Source organism: Micropterus salmoides, unplaced genomic scaffold (genome assembly GCF_014851395.1).
Source record: "Micropterus salmoides isolate LMB-PRFRI ecotype aquatic unplaced genomic scaffold, ASM1485139v1 Ms_hic_scaffold_4192, whole genome shotgun sequence".
NCBI lineage: Eukaryota > Metazoa > Chordata > Actinopteri > Centrarchiformes > Centrarchidae > Micropterus > Micropterus salmoides.
The window spans coordinates 1,977-24,277 of NW_024043587.1; the positions used below are offsets into that span (position 1 = coordinate 1,977).

The 22,301-nt window shown below is 46.0% G+C and overlaps 2 protein-coding genes and 1 pseudogene across 2 annotated transcripts; 2 read left to right on the top strand and 1 right to left on the bottom strand.

Annotated features, from left to right (window-relative positions):
• Positions 1-655: 655 nt before the first annotated feature.
• Positions 656-15,074, bottom strand: LOC119887478 (annotated as a pseudogene).
• On the top strand, positions 14,119-18,739 carry LOC119887480 (ribonuclease P protein subunit p30-like). The gene is made up of 12 exons (XM_038698271.1): positions 14,119-14,440; positions 14,983-15,041; positions 15,746-15,802; positions 15,871-15,936; positions 16,953-17,021; positions 17,323-17,412; positions 17,501-17,617; positions 17,702-17,731; positions 17,812-17,849; positions 18,041-18,120; positions 18,394-18,486; positions 18,588-18,739. The coding sequence occupies exons 1-12, from the start codon at positions 14,359-14,361 to the stop codon at positions 18,641-18,643; spliced, it is 837 nt and encodes a 278-aa protein (XP_038554199.1). The 5' UTR covers positions 14,119-14,358; the 3' UTR covers positions 18,644-18,739.
• Positions 18,740-20,360: 1,621 nt separating this feature from the next.
• LOC119887479 (vegetative cell wall protein gp1-like) lies at positions 20,361-21,194 on the top strand (the record flags this gene model as incomplete). Its single annotated transcript, XM_038698270.1, has 1 exon — positions 20,361-21,194. A coding segment is annotated over exon 1 (834 nt), but the record flags the coding sequence as incomplete, so codon positions are not given.
• Positions 21,195-22,301: the final 1,107 nt, after the last annotated feature.

Here is a 22,301-nt window from a genome sequence, read left to right on the forward strand (position 1 = left end):
CAGTCTGGACTCAACCTGCCCTCCAGTCTGGACTCAACCTGCCCTCCAGTCTGGACTCAACCTGCCCTCAAGTCAGGACTCAACCTGCCCTCAAGTCAGGACTCAACCTGCCCTCCAGTCTGGACTCAACCTGCCCTCCAGTCTGGACTCAACCTGCCCTCAAGTCTGGACTCAACCTGCCCTCCAGTCTGGACTCAACCTGCCCTCAGTCTGGACTCAACCTGCCCTCAAGTCAGGACTCAACCTGCCCTCCAGTCAGGACTCAACCTGCCCTCCAGTCTGGACTCAACCTGCCCTCAAGTCAGGACTCAACCTGCCCTCAAGTCAGGACTCAACCTGCCCTCCAGTCAGGACTCAACCTGCCCTCCAGTCAGGACTCAACCTGCCCTCCAGTCTGGACTCAACCTGCCCTCCAGTCAGGACTCAACCTGCCCTCAAGTCAGGACTCAACCTGCCCTCCAGTCTGGACTCAACCTGCCCTCCAGTCTGGACTCAACCTGCCCTCCAGTCTGGACTCAACCTGCCCTCCAGTCAGGACTCAACCTGCCCTCCAGTCTGGACTTGGATGTTCAGAGTCAGGAAACATAACTGCAGACCCGTCACAACTGGACACAACCTGTTCCAGCTCCTCCCGTCTGGGAGGCGCTGCACGTGTTCACAGAGCTTCAACGATAAATTCTGATTGGAGGTGGTTTAGATCTGGATTAGACCTGGTTCTGGTTACCTTGGGGTAGTAGACAATGCCGGAGCTGCTGCAGACCCTCTGACTTCCTGCCTGGTTGCGGTGGGTCGGCCGGCCCGTGGCGCTGCAGAAGCCGTTGGTCTGATGCCAGCGCAGCAGAGCCTGACCCTGCAGTACACAAAAGGGGATGATGATCTAAAGAGGCCGCTTCATCATCATCATCATCATCATTAGGGCTGACCCATAATGGAAAAATATCTAGGTGCGATCACCTTGGCCACTAGAGGCGCCTCTGCTCCCGTCAAGAGAAAGAAAGCTTTCCTCAGATCAATAAGTTTCCTTCACAAGCTTCCTCTACTGCTGCCTGATTCAGCTCTCCTACAGAACCAAACCAGAACCAGAACACCAGAACCGGTCAGTCTGGACTGATGCATTCAGGGCCTCTCTACACAGTACAGAGTTCATAGTCTTTTCAATGTAACACAGAGTATTATGTGTTTAATGTGTTCTTACCGACATCCAGACAGAACTGAGCCTGGTTCTGGTCAGAGCAGCCTATCAGAGCAGACTCCTTCAGCAGGATTCTGTCTGCACCGAGTCTCTCCAGGATCGCCTGCACGTCTGGAACACACAAAGCACAGAACTCACATGTGCACCAGGAAGGTTTCAATGAGGAGCACATTTGTGGTTATCCTCCTGGGGTTCTCTGACCTGTACCTGTGGTTCTGTACCTGTGGTTCTGAGGTTCTGTACCTGGGGTTCTGTACCTGGGGATTTCTGACTTGTACCTAGCATTCTGTACCTGGGCTTCTGAAGTTCTGTACATTGGGTTCTCTGACCTATATCTGTGGTTCGGTACCTGCGGTTCTGAGGTCCTGTACCTTGGGCTCTCTGACCTGTACCTCTGTTTCTGTACCAGTGGTTCTGAGGTTCTGTACCTGGGGCTCTCTGACCTGTACCTCTGTTTCTGTACCTGCGGTTCTGAGGTCCTGTACCTGGGGCTCTCTGACCTGTACCTCTGTTTCTGTACCAGTGGTTCCGAGGTTCTGTACCTGGGGCTCTCTGACCTGTACCTCTGTTTCTGTACCAGTGGTTCTGAGGTTCTGTACCTTGGGCTCTCTGACCTGTACCTCTGTTTCTGTACCAGTGGTTCTGAGGTTCTGTACCTGGGGCTCTCTGACCTGTACCTCTGTTTCTGTACCAGTGGTTCTGAGCTTCTGTACCTGTGAAGTTCAGTGCTGCTGGTCTGAAGGTTCCCTGCTCGGTGCGTTGCAGCAGAGGCGACAGGCGGTGGAACAGGAAAATGCGACTGCTCTGCAGCGCTGCAGCACACGCCTCATCATCCTGCTTCAGCCTGTTCACGTACCTGAAAGGACGGGTCAATCAGTCAATCAATCAATCGGTGTATCAATCCATCGGGTCTCTGAGTTACTGAACCTGATCTTGGAGACGAAGCCTGAGCAGCAGCGGGTCGGCGGAGATGTTAAGGCAGAGAGGAGGATCTTCAGAGATCTCAACATGGCTCTCTGAATCAACGGTCCGAACCGGTCTGCACTGGACTGGACTAAAAGTAAACAGAAACGTTCACTTCATATCTTTGGATTTTATGTTAGCACATCACAGTCAGAACATTTTAAAAGGTCAAATTCTGAGAAATGAAGACAACCATTAGCTTAGCTAAAGGCTGGAAGTTATTATTATGTCTCCACACTGCCCTGGGCTGCGTTTCCCAAAAGCATGGTTGCTAACTACGGTAGCAACTTCCTTGGTTGGAACTATGCAGCTGAGACGAAACTGTTTCCCAAAACCCTCGTTCGAACTATGAAGGTATCTAAGTTGGTAACTCACATGGTGCGAACCATTGTTAAGCCACACAGGTGTTCCCCAAAACCGACGAACGTTCGCACCAACTGTTGTTAAGTTGCATAGTTCGAACTACAGCTGCTGACCTGTGGTTAGAAGCTTAGTTCACACGATAGCAGAAGATGCAGCGTTAGGAGGTGGATGTAATGTGTTTCAGCAGGGAATGTTAGAAAATCCTGCTGTACAAACATATTTAAGGTGAAGATATTTTTAAATGTAGTTGTAAAAGTACTTTAAATGTATTTCTCGGGTAATTCATTCATTCATTCAAACCTTTATTTAACCAGGATAAAAAACTCCTTGAGATTAAAAATCTCTTTTACAAGAGTGTCCTGGCAAGTGGCAGCAGCGTGGTTACAAACAGATACAGAGACACTTACAGGTAAATATATATACATACTTTCACTCATCATATTCAAACAAGAATGACATCATAAAACAACAAAAAACTGGGTCCTAAATCAATTTAAAAACAGTGGCAGACAGACTGCCTTTCTGCAAGGTCCTTTAAAAAGCCTTTAAAAGAATAAAGTGAGACCAACTCCTTCAACTGTAGTTCATTCTGAAGCTGATTCCATGCAGATGGTGCTGCAAAATTAAAATCCTTTTTGCCAAAGTCGGTGCGGGCTTTAGGGACAGTCAATAAAAAGGTGATATGTCCCTGCAGGCCTCAGGAGGATGTAAGTGTTCAGATAAGGAGGAAGAAGTCCTAATACTGCCTTATAAATAAAAAGATGCCAATGCATCCAACGCATTGTGGAGTGGAGAGGGAGAACCACCCGACCCGAGAATACAGCAAACAGTGATGAGTGAGAGATTTTAAGTTTGTGATGAATCTCAAGGCTCCATGAAACACGGTGTCCAAAGCATGAAGACACTGGGAGGTTGAATGCATGTAAAAAATATATCACCTTATATATCATATATCATCTGGACCTGATGGTTTTTGTGGATCTAGAACTTTCCAGGCCTTCCTTACTTCTGGTACAGTTACAGTCTTGAAATGAAATGGTTGAGCTGACAGTGACTGATAAACAGGACATACAGTGGGAGAGTTGGAAATTGGATTATGTAATGTTTCATAAAGGGAGCTAGCAGCAATGAAGTGCTTATTAAAACTATTGAGAATTTCATTTTTGTCAATGATTTTTTGTCATCAGCAACAATACAAGACGTAACTTCTGTATCTGTTTTTGCTTCAGTTAATAATTTGATTGTTTTCCAGATCTTGAGAGGGTTATTTAAATTTTTGGATGTTTCAGAAAGGAAATAGGCAGATTTGGCATTACGGATTTTTACAGTGCATAAATTACGTAAACGCCGAAATTTCAACCATTTTTGTGTTCCTTACAGATGCTATAAGACAATGATCACTTCTATCATTTGCAAAAACAGAGGCACAGGAGTATTTGTGAGGGGCATTTGTAAGAATAAGATCAATTAGGGATGATTTTTCTGGATGTTGTAGGTTTGGTCTGGTGGGGCTATTCACAATCTGAAAGAGATTAAAAGAATCACAAAATGATTTAAAATGATTGAGACATTGGCAAAAGCCAGTTCCAATTAAGATCTCCTAAAAAGACGATTTCATTATAATTTAGACTTGTTAAAACTCCCTCAGAGAAGAAAGGGTCATGGGTGGGGTTGCATTTATTCTGTAGACCGTCTCCAAACAGCAGGTGTTTTTCTCACAGATGACCCATCTCTTCACAATACCTTCATTTAATATTAGTCACCCAGTACAAAGGTTAAAGGATAAAATGGAGAATGTAAATACAAGACTTTTAATATTACCATAATGTATGCATTTCCAGACCTCTGAGGAAGATGGCTGTTCTCTAGTCTTCATTACAAACATAAATATCAAAAGGGACAGCATAAAATCCATGAAAGTACTGTAATGAATAAATCCCTGAGAGCTTTCGTTGCCTTTATAACAAAGATAAGTCGAGAGCTCAAAAGAGAACATGCGTAAGCTCAGACACTTCTCGCACTGAGCTGTTCTCAAGACCTAGATGCAGCCAACGGATTCATAACAGTGTTAAAGTGTTGACATGAAGCTACTTGCAGATTAAACCTATTTTACTAAATATCTTGTAATCGCTAATAGGTCTTCATTTTTTCTTCTAAGTTACAGACAGTTATGGTAGGTTAAATATTATTTATATTGTTGTTTTCATTAATACTATTGTTGATTTTCTTGTTATTGTCGGTACGACTATGATATAAAAAGCCTAAAAAATAAGTTACTATAATAATGTCAATCACAGCTGACACATTTAGGCAGAATATGACGACGTTTTGTGAGTTTCCTGCTGTGAGAGTCACACAAACACACCTGGAAACATGTTGGTTCAAACCACGGTGGCACCGACAAGGCTTCAGATGTTTGTTAGTTTAGCGATGCATCGTACCAGCATAGTTCATACGGAGGAAACTTTTTGCTGCTCGCACAGTCTAACAGTTCTTTGCATGTCAGACTGACACAGTGATGGAAAAACAACGCCTCTCTCCCTCCTTCTTTCTCCCTTTAGCTTTTTGGCTAACAGCTGACTTGAACAACATAAGGTCCAGATCTGGACATGAACTGTCCCTGACCTGCAGTGCAGTCGTGCAAACACGTCAAGGACACAAACAAGTGGCGTTCAGGTCACGCAGTAACGCAGCGTGAACTGGTTTAGTAACTGTAATATTGCTGTTTTAGAACTAGTAATCCCTTCCTCTACTAGTTGCTGAGGAAAGTAATAATGTTAAAGTTCCAGCAACACGTTACTGCTCAGGACTGATCCATCATCAGGACCGTGTCCCTCAGCGACTACATGAAGAAATAAATGATGGCGTCTGGGCCGTCCACAGTGTTACTACTCTACAGATACACCTGGGACCCCTAAAACGCAGCAACACACCGGAGCAGCTGGTCTTTAACCTTCTTCTTCCCGCCCAGTTCATCAGCTTTAAGGGGCTGAGCTACGTTCACAGATCAACATGTGTCCGACTCACAGGACTGTTCGCAGCGATGCTCCAAAGTACCTGTGCGACTACTTAACCAGAATTATGGATCCATGGTGGCACCACAGAGGGAAATCAACTGATCTGGTTCCCTTCAGGTTCAGGAGACACTCTAGTTTTCAGCTGCCATCGTGTGACACAGAAATAATTCAATTCAATTCAATTCAATTCAATTTTATTTATATAGCGCCAAATCACAACAACAGTTATCTCGCAGCGCTTTTCATAAAAGAGCAGGTCTAGACCGTACTCTGTGATGATATTTACAGAAGCCCAACAGTTCCCACCAAGAGCAAGCACTAGGCGACAGAGGCAAGGAAAAACTTCCTTTTAAGAGGCAGAAACCTCGAGCAGAACCATGGCTCAGGGTGGGCGGCCATCTGCCTCGACCGGTTGGGGTGAGAGAGAGAGAGAGAGAGAGAGAGAGAGAAAGAGAGAGAGAGAGAGAGAGAGAGAGAGAGAGAGGGATGTAAGGAGAGAGAGAGGGGAGGGAGGCAGCCTACACAATATACACACAGAGGTACAGACAGCGAAGGTAATGTTGCTATAAACTAAATGAAAAATGGTACAGATATTTATAATAGTGTTAATGGTAACCATCGTAATGTTAATGATTATAATAACAATAAGACTAGCAACAATAGTCGTTGCAGTAGAGGGTGTCGAGCAGGAACACGGGGGCAGCAGGTGACCCGCAGCCACAGATCCAGACTCCACAGCTCCAGAGCCAGAAAACCTGCAGGAAGTGATAGGAGGAGAGAGGAGAGGGACGAGAAAGCACAAGACTACCAGAAAGGGGAGAAGTTGTGTTAGTAACATGCAATAATGGGATAAGGTTGCATACAGAGGGAGAGAAAGTAGAGGAGAGAGGAGCTCAGTGCATCATGGGAAATCCCCCGGCAGTCTAGGCCTATAGCAGCATAACTAAGGGATGGTTCAGGACTACCTGAGCCAGCCCTAACTATAAGCTTTATCAAAGAGGAAAGTCTTAAGCCTACTCTTAAATGTGGAGATGGTGTCTGCCTCCTGAACCCAAACTGGAACCTGGTTCCACAGGAGAGGAGCTTGATAGCTGAACGCTCTGGCTCCTAGTCTACTTTTGGAGACTCTAGGAACCACAAGTAACCCTGCATTCTGGGAGCGCAGTGCTCTGGTGGGGTAGTAAGGTACTATGAGCTCTTTAAGATAAGATGGTGCCTGACCATTAAGAGCTTTGTAGGTAAGAAGAATGATTTTAAATTCTATTCTGGATTTTACTGGAAGCCAATGCAAAGAAGCTAAAACAGGAGAAATGTGATCTCTTTTCCTGGTTCCTGTCAGAACACGTGCTGCAGCATTCTGGATCAGCTGAAGAGTCTTAATGGACTTTTTCGAGCAGCCTGATAATAAGGAATTGCAGTAATCCAGCCTAGAAGTAACAAATGCATGGACTAGTTTTTCTGCATCATTTTTAGACAGGATGTTCCTGATTTTCGCAATATTACGTAGGTGAAAAAAGGCGGTCCTTGAAATTTGCTTAATGTGGACTTAAACGACATGTCCTGATCAAAGATAACTCCAAGATTCCTCACAGTGGTGCTGGAGGCCAAGGCGATGCCATCCAGGGAAACTATATCTTTAGATAATGCGTCACGGAGGTGCTTAGGCCCCAGAACAATAACTTCAGTTTTATCTGAGTTTAACATAGAAAATTACAGGTCATCCAGGTTTTAACATCCTGAAGGCACATTTGAAGTTTAGCTAACTGATGAGTTTCATCTGGCTTGATCGATAGATATAACTGAGTATCATCTGCATAACAATGAAAGCTTATGGAATGTTTCCTGATAATATTGCCTAAAGGAAGCATATATAAAGTGAAGAGGATTGGTCCAAGGACAGATCCTTGAGGAACTCCATGAGTAACTTTGGCGTGCATGGAGGACTCATCGTTAACATGTACAAACTGAAATCGATCTGATAAATAGGACTTAAACCAGCTTAGAGCGGTTCCTTTAATGCCAATGAAATATTCCAGTCTCTGCAATAGGATCTGATGGTCAATGGTATCAAATGCAGCACTAAGATCTAATAAAACCAGTACAGAGACAAGTCCTTTGTCTGATGCAATAAGGAGGTCATTAGTAATTTTCACCAGTGCTGTCTCTGTGCTATGATGAGCTCTAAATCCTGACTGAAAATCCTCAAATAAACTATTGCTCTGTAGAAAGTCACACAGCTGTTTAGCAACTGCTTTCTCCAGAACCTTAGAGAGAAATGGAAGGTTAGATATAGGTCTATAGTTTAAAACATCCGGATCAAGTTTGGGCTTTTTCAGAAGAGGTTTAATTACAGCTACTTTAAAGTACTGTGGTACATAGCCTGTTGATAAAGATAGATTGATCATATCTAGTATAGAGGTGCTGACTAAGGGTAAAACATCTTTAAGCAGCCTAGTCGGGATGGGGTCTAAGAGGCAGGTTGATGGTTTAGATGAAGAAATTATTGAAGTTAGTTGGTAAAGATTGAGGGAAGCAAAACAGTCTAAACATGTATCTGGTTCTACAGCTGTTTCTAAGGTTCCTGAGTTAAGAGATAAGTCGGTGCCAATTGAGGGCAGGTCTTGGTGAATTTTGTCTCTAATAGCTAGAATTTTATCATTAAAGAAGCTCATGAAGTCGTAACTACTGAGAGCTATGGGAATACTTGGCTCAATAGAGCTGTGACTCTCTGTCAGCCTGGCTACAGTGCTGAAAAGAAACCTGGGGTTGTTCCTATTTTCCTCTATTAATGACGAGTAGTACGCTGCTCTGGCATTACGGAGGGCCTTCCTATAAGTTTTAAGACTATCTTGCCAAATTAAACGAGAATTTTCCACTTTGGTGGAACGCCAATTCTTCTCAAGTTTCCGTGATATTTGCTTTAATTTGCGAGTTTCAGTATTATACCATGGAGCTAACCGTCTTTGTTTTAGTATTTTCTTTTTTAATTCAATTTTTCAATTCAATTTTATTTATATAGCGCCAAATCACAACAACAGTTATCTCACAGCGCTTTTCATAAAAGAGCAGGTCTAGACCGTACTCTGTGATGATATTTACAGAAGCCCAACAGTTCCCACCAAGAGCAAGCACTAGGCGACAGAGGCAAGGAAAAACTTCCTTTTAAGAGGCAGAAACCTCGAGCAGAACCATGGCTCAGGGTGGGCGGCCATCTGCCTCGACCGGTTGGGGTGAGAGAGAGAGAGAGAGAGAAAGAGAGAGAGAAGAGAGTGAAAGAGAGAGAGAGAGAAAAGAGAGAGAGAGAGAGAGAGGGATGTAAGGAGAGAGAGAGGGGAGGGAGGCAGCCTACACAATATACACACAGAGGTACAGACAGCGAAGGTAATGTTGCTATAAACTAAATGAAAAATGGTACAGATATTTATAATAGTGTTAATGGTAACCATCGTAATGTTAATGATTATAATAACAATAAGACTAGCAACAATAGTCGTTGCAGTAGAGGGTGTCGAGCAGGAACACGGGGGCAGCAGGCGACCCGCAGCCACAGATCCAGACTCCACAGCTCCAGAGCCAGAAAACCTGCAGGAAGTGATAGGAGGAGAGAGGAGAGGGACGAGAAAGCACAAGACTACCAGAAAGGGGAGAAGTTGTGTTAAGAAAGGGGAGAAGTTGTGTTAGTTGTTTTAGAGGGGCTACAGAGTCGAGTGTCATTCGCAGCGAGCCAGCAGCACTATCAACAAGATGATCGATTTGGGAGGGACTGAAATTAGCATAGGAGTCCTCCGTTACTTTGTGACTAGATAATGTATTTAGAGCTGATGGAATCGCATCCTTAAATTTAGCTATAGCACTATCAGACAGACATCTTGTATAGAAATTTTTGCCCAATGGCGAGTAGTTCAGCAATACAAACTCAAAAGTTATCAAACAGTGGTCGGATAAAGAGGGATTCTGTGGGAACACCACTAAATGTTCAATTTCAATACCATACACCAAAACAAGGTCAGGGTGTGGTTAAAACAGTGAGTCGGTTCATGAACACTCTGAGAGAAGCCGATGGAATCTAACAAAGAGATAAACGCAGTACTGAAGCTGTCATTCTCAACATCTACATGAATATTAAAATCCCCTACAATAATAACTTTGTCCGTTTTAAGGACTAAAGTTGACAAAAACTCTGCAAATTCAGATAAGAATTCAGAATACGGGCCAGGTGCTCGGTACACTATAACAAAAAGAATTGGTTGCAGTGATTTCCAACTTGGGTGCGAAAGACTAAGAACAAGACTTTCAAATGAGTTATAGTTTAGTTTAGGTTTAGAGCTGATTATAGGCTAGAGTCGAAGATAGCTGCAACTCCACCTCCTCGGCCTGTGCCTCGAGGAATGTGAGTATTAATATGACTGGGAGGGGTGGATTCATTTAGGCTAACATATTCTCCATCACCCAGCCAGGTTTCAGTAAGACCAAATAAATCAATATCATAATCTGATATTAGTTCATTTACTAGTACACCTTTAGAAGAGAGAGATCTGATGTTTAAGAGTCCACATTTAACTCTCCTATTCGTTTGCACTATTGCTCTTGTGGTTTTAATTTTTATGAGGTTTTTATGCACAGCTCCTCTTCTGTTTACCTTTTTAAATAATTTCGATGGTCGGGGGACAGACACCGTCACTATAGGTTTTCACTAAGTAACTCCTGAAATGGAGGAGCAGAGAAGTGTGTTAGACTGCGACTCTGCGTAGGGTTTTGGGTGGGTAACTGCTGAAAAAGAAGGGCAGAGAAGTGTGTTAAACTGCGACTCTGCCTCCTGGTCTCAACTCTGGGTTGTCATGGATTTGGTCCACTAATAAACTTGGCCAGATTTCTAGAAATGAGAGCTGCTCCTTCCCAAGTGGGATGGATGCCGTCTCTCCGGATCAGACCAGGTCTTCCCCAGAAAGTCTGCCAATGATCAACAAAGCCCACATCGTTTGCTGGACACCACCTCGACAACCAGCGGCGGAATGACGACATGCGGCTATACATGTCATCACTGGTCAGATTTGGCAGGGGTCCAGAGAAAACTACGGTGTCCGACATTGTTTTTGCATATGTACACACCGACTCAACATTAATCTTAGTGACCTCCGATTGGCGTAACCGGGAGTCATTACCGCCGACGTGAATAACAATCTTACTGTATTTACGTTTATCCTTAGCCAGCAGTTTCAAATAAGACTCAATGTCGCCCGCTCTGGCCCCAGGGATGCACTTAACTATGGCCGCTGGCTTCGCTAAATTCACGTTTCTCAAAATGGAGCTGCCAATGATCAGAGTTGGTTTCTCAGCGGGTGTGTCGCTGAGTGGGGAAAATCTGTTAGAAACGTGAACAGGTTGATGATGCCCCGTGGACTTTGAATGCTTACTATTCCTCCTTCGGACAGTCACCCAGCCCCCCTTTCCTGGCTGCACAGGGGATGCCGGAGGACGGCTACCAGAGGCTAACTCAGGCCGTTCCGCACCGACTACCGGGGACTGGCTAGCTACAGTAGCTAAAGACTGATCTACCAGGGTGCGGAGCCGGACTTCTAACTCACTGAGCCTCGCCTCCATGTCTATAAATAAACTACACTTATTACATGTACCATTACCGCTAAAGGAGGCAGAGGAGTAACTAAACATCTGACACACCGAGCAGGAGAAAGTAGGAGAGAGAGAGGGAGAAGGAGAAGCCATCGCTAGCTGCTAAGCTAAAGTCGCTAACGGCTAAGCTAAAGTACTGTAGCGTCAGTTACCAAAACTTTAGAACAACTATGAGATTGAACAGCAGTCACTAAAAGATGGAAAGAACTGTGAGTGCTTAGGCAAAATTACTGTAAAGAATAAGTGTTTAGCGAACAGTTGGCCGCTGTAATCAAACAAATGTAACTGTTATTTAGCGAGAGCAGCACAACACGGTACCAACACACAAGCACCGGAAACGGAAATGAGTCGACACGCTTACCGCAATACGTCAGCACGTCATGACGTATAACATGACTGAACAAATAAGATGACTGAACGTCTGTGTCTAACTTCTGTGAAGTGTCTGTAGGCTCCATAGGTGTCATTTACACCGGGGACACTGGGGACACGGGTCGCTGGAGACACTGGGGACACTGCGAAAACTGGGGACACTGGGAAGACTGGGGACGCTGGGAAGACTGGGAAGACTGGGGACACTGGGAAGACTGGGGACGCTGGGAAGACTGGGGACGCTGGGAAGACTGGGGACACTGGGGACATCACCACTTTTTTAAATCATAATTTGTTAAAAAATGTTTTGAAATGCAGCTTGCAGTTAAAGAACAAATGAAAATGCCTTTAAAGGTTTATTTGAAAACAGGCAGTGCAATTAAAATATAGAAGAAACAAATGTGCATCGTCCAAAAAAAGGAAGTTAAGCTGCTGATTATAAAATGAGCCAAAACGTGCAGCAGGAACTTTAACAGCTTCTTGTCACAGTTTCTGTCCGGCCCGGTTTCCCGTCCTCTGCCTGAAGTCTAAATCATGACTCAGCAGAGACGACGTTACAGGAGAAACAGATCTGAGAGCTGCTCTCGTTTACATTCTGATTTATAGATTTTGAAATCTAAAGTGCTGAATTCTGTGTTTCCTTTTACATAAATAAAAACATTTCCACCCTACATTGAATGTGTGGAAGTGTTTAAAGATCTAAATCCCCCCCGCTCATGTCTCGGCACTGAGGAGATCTTTAACACGCTGCTTTAAGGATCTGTTCGTCTCGTGAACCTGATATCGTGACGTGTCTCTTCACAGCCCTGTGGCCCTTGGTATTCAATTCAGTTTTATTTATATAGCGCCAAATCGCAACAACAGCTGTCCTCTGTACGGATAAAATCATTTTCATTATTGTTATTTAGCCAACAGCATGTAGCCAGTCAGCAGCATGGCTGTGCAGTTAGTCAGCTCTAAACAGGCACTAATGAAGGACTACAATCTCTAACGCCGCTTCTTTTCTAATGAACTTTGACCCAGATCAACATGACGTCACGGTCCTCCATTGGCCCATCGTAGGTTTTGGGTTTTACTGGCCCCCGGTCTACAGGCTGCAGCCAGACCCTTATAGTAAAGCGGCCTCGCGAGATCAGTCAAGAGAAGAGACAACAATGTGGATCAGAAACCCTGCACTCCAGACGCCTTTTGTTTTCCGTTCACGACCCTGACAAACTAGTTTTAGATGAACACATGAATCTCCAGGTCTCACTTCCTGTCCTTCCACCAGAACCTCAGAGTCCGGCTGCAGCAGATACCGAGCCACCGGCGGGACACCAGACAGTCAATAACCTTCTGCTGAATCACATGATGACATCACATCACAGCGTCCGGGTCCACAATCAGTACCGCAGTCATGCCTCCACTTCTATACAACTGTCCAGCCAGCCCTCGCGCTGTTTTGCGATGCGTGTTTATTCTAACCATTACAGTAACATCGTGTCGCAGCACATTTCAAAATAAAAGTGATACACACACAACACATATTTAAGTGTAGGCCTATATGAAAATATGGTAATAGATTAATTAAAATAAATCAATATATAGGCTACATAAATAGCCTACATACATACATCCATCTTGACCGCGTTTGAGCACCAAGAGTAATCGATGTAAAAGTCTTGCACTGATAGCTTTAATTTGGCCTATGGGCTGCGTCTTGCCGTCCACTGCTGTATGTGAATCAAATGTGAGACCACATTTTGAACAAAAAGCGCAGGTTGGCTTCACATCGGCCCCTGTGAAAGGGCACTAAACTAGAGTTGTTAAAAGTTGAAACAGGAAGTTTCCTTTTTACGTCAATTTAAATCTTGGCAAATAGTGAAAATATTAGACATTTTCAAGGGCTGTAACTTGAAAAACCTACATCAGATAGCTCTGATATTGACAGAGGGCCTCCCTGAGGTGGTCTGCCGTCACTGTGAAGTGAAATGAGTCAGTGGAAACAGAAGGTTTTCTTTTTACATGAGTTTGAATCTTGGCTGAATGTAGTAAGCTTTCTGTGAGAATGTAATATTTTCTTTAGATACTTGTGGTGTCTTAAGCATTTAATTATTTATTCAATCGTTTCTGCCACATCAATTGCATTATGTTCAGTAGAAGTTCACTTTTATTTTGAAATGTGCTGCGACACGATGTTACTGTAATGGTTAGAATAAACACGCATCGGAAAACAGCGCGAGGCAGGCAGAAGGGGACGGCCCGTTCAGTACTGCGTGTTTTAACGTGTACTTTATATACTGCGTGTTTTAACGTGTACTTTATAGACTCCGTACATACTGTGTGTGTGTGTGCGCGTGATACCTGCGGCTGCTTTTCTTCCTCACACGGAGTCTGGAGTTCTTCTTCTTCGCTGTTATTCTGCAGCAGATGGATTTCTGCCCCCTGCAGGAAACAACAGAAAAGAAGAGTCGCCGATGATCAGTGTTTTCTTAATAAACCTTTTTATTGGCTGCTATTTGAGGTGTTTCCACAGTAATGACAGTGTCAGCATTAAAACACGGACCTTTGTTTAATAAGAATTCGCATCCAGAATAAAAAGATGTCACTACAATAACTCCTGACACGTGACATTAACCAGAGCAGAGTTAACGTGTTATAGAAGAACATTTCCACGCTTCAGAGCAACAAGCAGCTTTGTTGTTCAACACTTTGATTTAAAGACAGGATATCCAGGTTTTCACTTCCCAGCCGCCTACAGCCGCTTATCAGGAAGGACTGCAGTTCCCAGCAGGCCGTTCGGCTCCACGCGTGTCGGGCAGCAGCAGCAGCAGCAGCAACATGTCTGTGTTTATGGATCTAAACCTGCGCTACACGGCAGATAAGAGCCGCCTGCAGAGTCTGGTTCAGACGGCGGCGCACCGTGAGTCTCTCGGTCCAACTCTAAAAACGTGGCTTTAGCAGCGGAGGTTCGGCTGCTGCGGAGCCGCGACGCTAACTCAGCTAGCATCGGGACTTAGCTCGGAGCTTGAAGGATGTGGTGATCTGTTGTTCACTTAATTCTTTAAGCAGCTGATTAAACAGAATGAATAACAGCTGGTTAATTACCATGTAGCAGATTTATTAATGTGTACTTTAGTTATGAGGGTCCAAATGGTCTGAGAGGCGGAGACAACGAACCCGCACACCAGACTCAGTTCAAAAGTCTCTGTATTTAAAGTTTCCTTGTTTTTTGGTATAAATAGAATTAAAATTAAAAACATAATTCAAAGAAATAAGAGCCAGTGGGAGACACTGACGAAACAACAAACAGCAGTTTAATGACATAAAGCTGAAATGTATTTGAGAATATTAAAACATGGAAATAGTTAAATAAGGAATGAGTGTGTTGGTGCAGCTCAAAGTGAAATGACCCGCGGTGATCAGTGGTTGTGACCTGTAGTTTCCTGTGTCCTCCTCCTGCAGTCGGCTTCTCCACAGTCGCCATCAACTACGTGTTCGACCCAACAGCCAAAGAGAAACAGGTGAGTGTGCGCACCTGCTGCGCTGCGTTCAGGAACACGCCGGAAAACAGTTCAGACACAAATGGCAGAAACCACAACGCCTCAGAGCTGCAGCCGGTATCTGACGCTGAGGATGAGAGCGATTGAAGGACACTGATCCGGATAAATGTTACCGAATAAACCTAAATTGGATTAAAAATTATTTCCCTCCCCTCCTCCACCCCAGCGGGAAAACAACTTGCAGCTGGCCTTCCTATCTTCTGCGCACTGGTTTATCTCTCCTCAAGGACAAGGCCAATGAACTGAACTTTTGTTAACAACATAGTCAGTCTGAAGCCTCATACTTCACAAACACTGACTCATTATCTTACTCACACCATACACCCTCCCCCCACCCCCTCGAAATGACTGCCTTGAAACTGCCCTCTTTATTTCTCTTCCTCACGTCACCTCAAAAAATCCCACCATGTGACCGCATGTAATGTGTGTTGTCTTGTGTATTATTATGTATTGTATGTTGTTAAGTCATGGATACTATGTTGCTGTCTGCATTAATTCTTTTCTGGAAAGCGAGTGGCGGCGCTGAATATAGCTGCGGCCCGGAGGCTTGCTCCAATAGAAACAAATTTCACTGTGTACTTGTGCATGTGTGACAATAAAGCTACATATGAACCTATGATAATCGATGCTTTTATTGTGTAACTCTGTTGACTTCCTGTCTGCAGGAGGTTCCCGCCCCGACGCCGATCAACGAGCTGATCCATCAGCTTCCTGTCGTACAGGTAGATGAGGGGAGGGGGGGAGGGGCTGTTAGTCTTGTTGTTGTGTTAACATCTGTCTGTCCTGACAGGGTCGCTCCCGACCAATCAGAGTGCTCAACAGGCTGACCGTTGTGATGTCAGACCCCAGTCACTTTGTAAGTCTCAGTTTATTGATGTCCAATCAGATTATTCTCTCCATAAACACGCACAGAGAGACGCACAGAGAGAGAGACACAGAGAGACACAGTATCACAGAGAGAGAGACACACAGAGAGACACAGCAAAACAGAGAGAGACACACAATAACGCAGAGAGAGAGACACAGAGAGACACAGTATCACAGAGAGAGAGACACACAGAGAGACACAGCAAAACAGAGAGAGACACACAATAACGCAGAGAGAGAGACACAGAGAGACACAGTAACACAGAGAGAGAGACACACAATAACACAGAGAGACAGTAACAGAGAGAGAGACACACAGAGAGACACAGTAACACAGAGAGAGACACAGAGAGACACTAACACAGAGAGAGACACAGAGAGACACAGTAACACAGAGAGAGAGACACACAATAACACAGAGAGAGAGACACAGAGAGACAGTAACAGAGAGAGAGACACACAGAGAGACACAGCAACACAGAGAAACACAGAGAGACACAGTAACACAGAGAGAGGCAGAGACACACACAGACACAGAGAGAGGGAGAGAGAGACACAGAGACACAAAGAGAGACACAGAGACAGAGAGAGACACAGTAACACAGAGAGAGAGACACAGAGAGACAGTAACAGAGAGAGACAGACACACAGAGAGAGACACAGTAACACAAGGGTGTGTAACATACAAAGTACACGTGAACAGACATGTTAAAATACATTTTCTGCTGACTGTCTGTGTGTCCCCTGTCTCTCTCTGCGTATCTCTGTCTCTCTGCGTATCTCTGTCTCTGTGTGTCTCTCTCTCTGTCTCTCTGCGTGTCTCTCTCTGTGTGTCTGTCTCTCTGCGTGTCTCTGTCTCTCTGTGTGTCCCCTGTCTCTCTCTCTCTGTCTCTCTGCGTATCTCTGTCTCTGTCTCTCTGCGTGTCTCTGTGTGTCTGTCTCTCTGCATGTCTCTGTCTCTCTGTGTGTCTCTGTCTCTCTCTGTCTTTCTGCGTGTGCGTTCAGAGGAACACTCCGGAGCTTCAGGCCTTCGACCTCCTCGCCGTCCAGCCGACCACAGAGAAACTCTTCCACGTGAGTTCACACCAAACATCACATTTACTCAAGTACAAGCTTCAGATACTGTTTCTTTACTTGAGTACTGCCACATTATACTACTTCATACTACATACATGTATCCAAGCTACACATTTTACACACTAAATAAACAATAATCCAGTATATTATAAATACACGTATGTGTACTTTTACTGATAATAAGTACATTTTAAATGCAGGACTTAAACAGAGTATTTGTTTTAGATACTTCTACTGAAGGACCTGAAAACTTCTTACAGTGTATTGTGTTTGTACTCTGTGTGTACTGTGCGTGCAGACTGCCTGTATGGTGTATGACGCTGACATCATCTGCGTCTCGGTGACGGAGAAGCTTCCCTTCTTCTTCAAGAGGGCGCCGGTTAACGGGGTGAGAGCCGTCATCCTACGAGTACGTACGACGTGTTCGAGTGCGTGACTGTGGTACATTAGCCTCTCCTGTGTGTGTGTGTGTTCAGGCGATAGACAGGGGCGTGGCGTTTGAGGTCTCGTACTCTGCGGCCATCAGAGACGCCACGATGCGGCGCTACACCATCGCTAACGCCGTGTCTCTGATGGAGACCTGTAAAGGGAAGGTTGGTCCTTTTTGTCCCAGCAGACTTCCTGTAGCTGTGGTGATGTTGGGGGCGGAGCCTGAAGTCTCTGTGTTTGTCTTTCAGAACGTGATCCTGTCCAGCGCAGCGGAACAGGTCTGTGATCAGTCCGCCCATCAGGTATCAGCAGCTCACCTGTAACCATCAATAACTGTCCCTGTGTCCCCCCCCCCCAGCCTCTGGAGCTCAGAGGGCCCCACGACATCACCAACCTGTATCCTTTCCCAACACCTCGGGCCCCTCAAGGCCCCGTGGTCAAAGAGCAAGGACCCAGACTGACAACCACGCTGCTTTCCAACAGAAGCTCTGCTCCTGGATCTGAGGACTGTTCACTTAATCAGAGTCTGAGATTACTGAAAGAGTTTAGAGCGTGTGTCCCGTTGTTCTCCTGATCCGGGTCCTCAGAGGGTCGCTATTCGGTCTGTCAGACGGAGACGCTAAAGAAGCAGTTTCCTCCACCTGTCGATCTGTCGTACTACATGCAGGTAAATACTGAGTACTACCTGAAGTACTACAGCTGTGTATGACGTCTGCTGTCCGAGCAGCCTGAGGCCACGACGGGACCTGCTCAGGTGTAACCTGGTGATCGGGTCCGGTTGGGGAGTCGGGTGTCGGTTCAGTTACCTGGGTTCGGGGCACCACCTGTTTCGCTATGTTTTGTCGGCCCTGAACTCGCCCTGAACTCCCGACACCTGACTCGGTCACCCTGACCACAGACACACCTGAGCAGGTAAGTTCACACCTCTGTTTGTTGACAGAAACCAGGAAGACGGCCAGCGGCATCATTTCCACCATGAAGAACCGCAGGGATTGGTCCTGCCAGCTGGAGGCGGAGCCTGCATCTGAGCGCTGTAGGTTCCCGTGTTCTCGCTACACGCTGTCTTTAACGCTGTGACCAACACGTGCTGTCTCTCTGATTCCAGGTGTTCTTTCTTCTGCTTTACCTGAACAGGTGATGCTCCGACAGCCAAGAGAGCCAGACCTCACCTGGCTGTGATTGACAGCTGAGGAGGGCGGGGCTTCAGGAGTTCCTCTTTAATTTGATTTCACCTTCTGACTTTTGTTCCGACTGAAGAAGCTCAATAAAGTTTCAAACACAAAGTTCATCAGTCAAAGCTTTTATTTTGAAATCAGTCTGCGTACAAATGCTGCGCTCTGATTGGCCAGCACCAAAGCAGGAAATGATGTCATCAAAAATAGATTCTTAAGAAGTTTACATCCAGTCAGATTAATTAAAAACTGCTTCAAATATAAAATCTGCCTCATAAAAATATAAAACTACAAACCGGAAGACGAATTTATTTCCCTTTTCATTCCTTTCATCATAAAAGCCCTTTAGAGTTTTTAGGGGAGGAAACATTCAGGAACCCGACAAGCGTGGCGAGCGCCGATGGAGCCATCTGCTGTTAAAGAGCGTAGGCCAGAAAGGAAATCACAATAAAAAACTTCACATTTATCAATAAATACAGGATCAACGTGGGATCCTTCAGTTTAAAGGCAGCGAACGTTAACGTGGTTTAAACTTTTCTTCCTGCTCCCAACAGACGGTAGATCCACAGATCCGAGGCAGAACGTCCACAACAAATACACTCAAATCTTTTTCAGTCCCTTTTCAACAAAATTCATTTCTTAGTAGAAAAATTAAGTGCTGATTCGTTCGTGATTCAAATGAATCAAACCTTTTATTAAAAACTTGTTACTGAAAAAAATTAGATTGCGATAAATATCACTGTTATATTTCCCAGCCCAAGTGAACGCCTCACGAGGTCACAGCTGAGTCACTGATTAGTAGTTCTGTTATTAAACTGACTGCACCGCTGCCTTCAGGTGGGACGGGGTGTGAACCAATCAGACGGCAGGTAGGAAGTTGTGAGGGGCGGAGCTAACATTGACGCGGTGAACGGGTTGCTGGGAGATCAGTATATAGTGGCCGGTGATTTAAGCTTCAGCTGAAGAAGAAAGCTCAGACGTCGCGGGGTCCTTTAACGCACCAACGAAGTCCATGTTGAGGTCATGTGATGGCAACTAAACCATCTCCATGGCAACTGTACAAACAGCTGAGGAAGGCCGTGAGGCGCGGCTGAAAGGTCGGGAAGCACAAACGTTGGGAGTGAATCGAGACGCTGACGGATGTAATGATCGGACACGCAAGCACCTGATTGGACTTCATTGGATGGAAATGAGAAGCTGCCGGGGGCCCCTCCCCCCCGTCCTCCTCCTGTGGGGGGTGCTGGATCACAGGCCCATGATGTGGTTGATGTGACCCTGCAGGAAGAACAGGAGGATGAGGTCAGGCTGGGTCAGGGTCTACATGACGCTCAACATTACTACAGCAGGTAGTTGCCGTGGTCACCCCCCCCCCACTCACCGGCTCTCCTGCCAGACACCTGGGACAGCAGAGCAGAGCCGCTCTGGGTCGGACCGCAGCAACCTGCACCAACACACGTTAACAGGTTACCAAGGCAACAGCTTTACACCCACACACCTGAAACTCGGAGCGACTGTGTCGAGGTCTGAAAGGACCGACATCGGGACCGGGACCCTCACCTGTTGCTCTGGTTGATGATCGGACACAGGGACACTGTGGGATGTTTCCATTGGACACTCGTCCGACCGGAGCTCCGCCTCCAAACACAGACGCTTCTGAAAACAAACATCATCATCATCATAGTGACCAGAGGGCTGTCTCTCCTTCATCCCTGTCCCCCAACCACGCCTGTCCAACATGCCTGTCCACCAACCACGCCTGTCCCCCAACCACGCCTGTCCAACATGCCTGTCCCCCAACCACACCTGTCCCCAAACAAGCCTGTTCCCCAACCACACCTGTCCCCGACCACGCCTGTCCAACATGCCTGTCCCCAACCACACCTGTCCCCAAACAGCCTGTTCCCCAACCACACCTGTCCCCGACCACGCCTGTCCAACATGCCTGTCCCCCAACCACACCTGTCCCCAAACAAGCCTGTTCCCCAACACACCTGTCCCCGACCACGCCTGTCCAACATGCCTGTCCCCAACCACCCTGTCCCCAAACACGCCTGTCCCCCAACCACGCCTGTCCAACATGCCTGTCCCCCAACCACACCTGTCCCCAAACACGCCTGTCCCCCAACCACGCCTGTCCAACATGCCTGTCCCCCAACCACGCCTGTCCAACATGCCTGTCCCCCAACCACGCCTGTCCCCCAACCACGCCTGTCCAACATGCCTGTCCCCCAACCACGCTGTCCCCGACCACGCCTGTCCCCCAACCACGCTGTCCAACATGCCTGTCCCCCAACCACGCCTGTCCCCGACCACGCCTGTCCCCAACCACGCCTGTCCAACATGCCTGTCCCCCAACCACGCCTGTCCCCCGACCACGCCTGTCCAACATGCCTGTCCCCCAACCACACCTGTCCCCAACCACGCCTGTCCCCCACCACGCCTGTCCCCGACCAAGCCTGTCCCCCACCACCGCCTGTCCCCAAACACGCCTGTCCAACACGCCTGTCCCCCAACACCCCTGTCCAACACGCCTGTCCCCCACCACATTAACGGCCACCCAGCTGGTTCTGTTTGTGCGCTGCAGGGAGGATCAATGAAACGCATGTTTTATTATTCGTTATTTATTTACTTTTATTGTTGGGCTTTTATCTGTGATAAGATTATCTTTTATGGTGACACTCGGATCAAAGGTGGAAAGTACACCTGCCACCGCCAGAAGAAAAACAACATTACTGCTATTAAATTTACTGAAGACAGTAAATTTTTTTGCTCATTAATGATTGAGCTTAAATCTGCTCGCTGTCTCCAGGAAGTCTGGCGTCCTGACAGCAGCCCATAGAAACTACACGGCTGTTCTGTCCAACCTGAACTGATTTTGTGGCCCTAACCCAGTGGGAAGCTTTATTTATTCATTAGCAGTCTATACTGTATACTGAACTTACGATGAACACACTAAAATGAATCGCACCTTAACCACAGAGGTGAAATGTACGAACACGGCTGTATTTGTGAAAACGGTTAAATTGTTGGATCTCAACGAATAAACAGTTTAAATATCTGCACATGAAGTGTTTAAACCTTCACATACTCTGTTTAATGTTCTGACATTTCCACTGGGTTCTCCTTCAGGTGGAGGGGTAGTACCTGATCCACTGGGTTTCAGGTGCTGTAATAAACAGCTGATCAGAGTGAAGGACCCCCGTCACCTTCATCACCTTCATCACACTCACTCACACTCACTCACACTCATCACCTTCATCACACTCATCACCTTCATCACACTCACTCACACTCATCACCTTCATCACACTCACTCACCCTCATCACCTTCATCACACTCATCACCTTCATCACACTCACTCACACTCATCACCTTCATCACACTCACTCACACTCATCACCTTCATCACACTCACTCACACTCACTCACACTCATCACCTTCATCACACTCATCACCTTCATCACACTCATCACCTTCATCACACTCACTCACACTCACTCACACTCATCACCTTCATCACACTCATCACCTTCATCACACTCACTCACACTCACTCACACTCATCACCTTCATCACACTCATCACCTTCATCACACTCATCACCTTCATCACACTCACTCACACTCACTCACACTCATCACCTTCATCACACTCATCACCTTCATCACACTCAC

Excerpts from the sequence above, each read along its gene's own strand:
- LOC119887480 (XM_038698271.1), top strand. The coding sequence starts at position 14,359 with ATGTCTGTGTTTATGGATCTAAACCTGCGCTACACGGCAGATAAGAGC. Across the intron at positions 17,022-17,322 it reads CCACAGAGAAACTCTTCCAC|ACTGCCTGTATGGTGTATGA; the intron begins GTGAGTTCACAC and ends CTGTGCGTGCAG. Across the intron at positions 18,487-18,587 it reads GGAGCCTGCATCTGAGCGCT|GTGATGCTCCGACAGCCAAG; the intron begins GTAGGTTCCCGT and ends TTACCTGAACAG.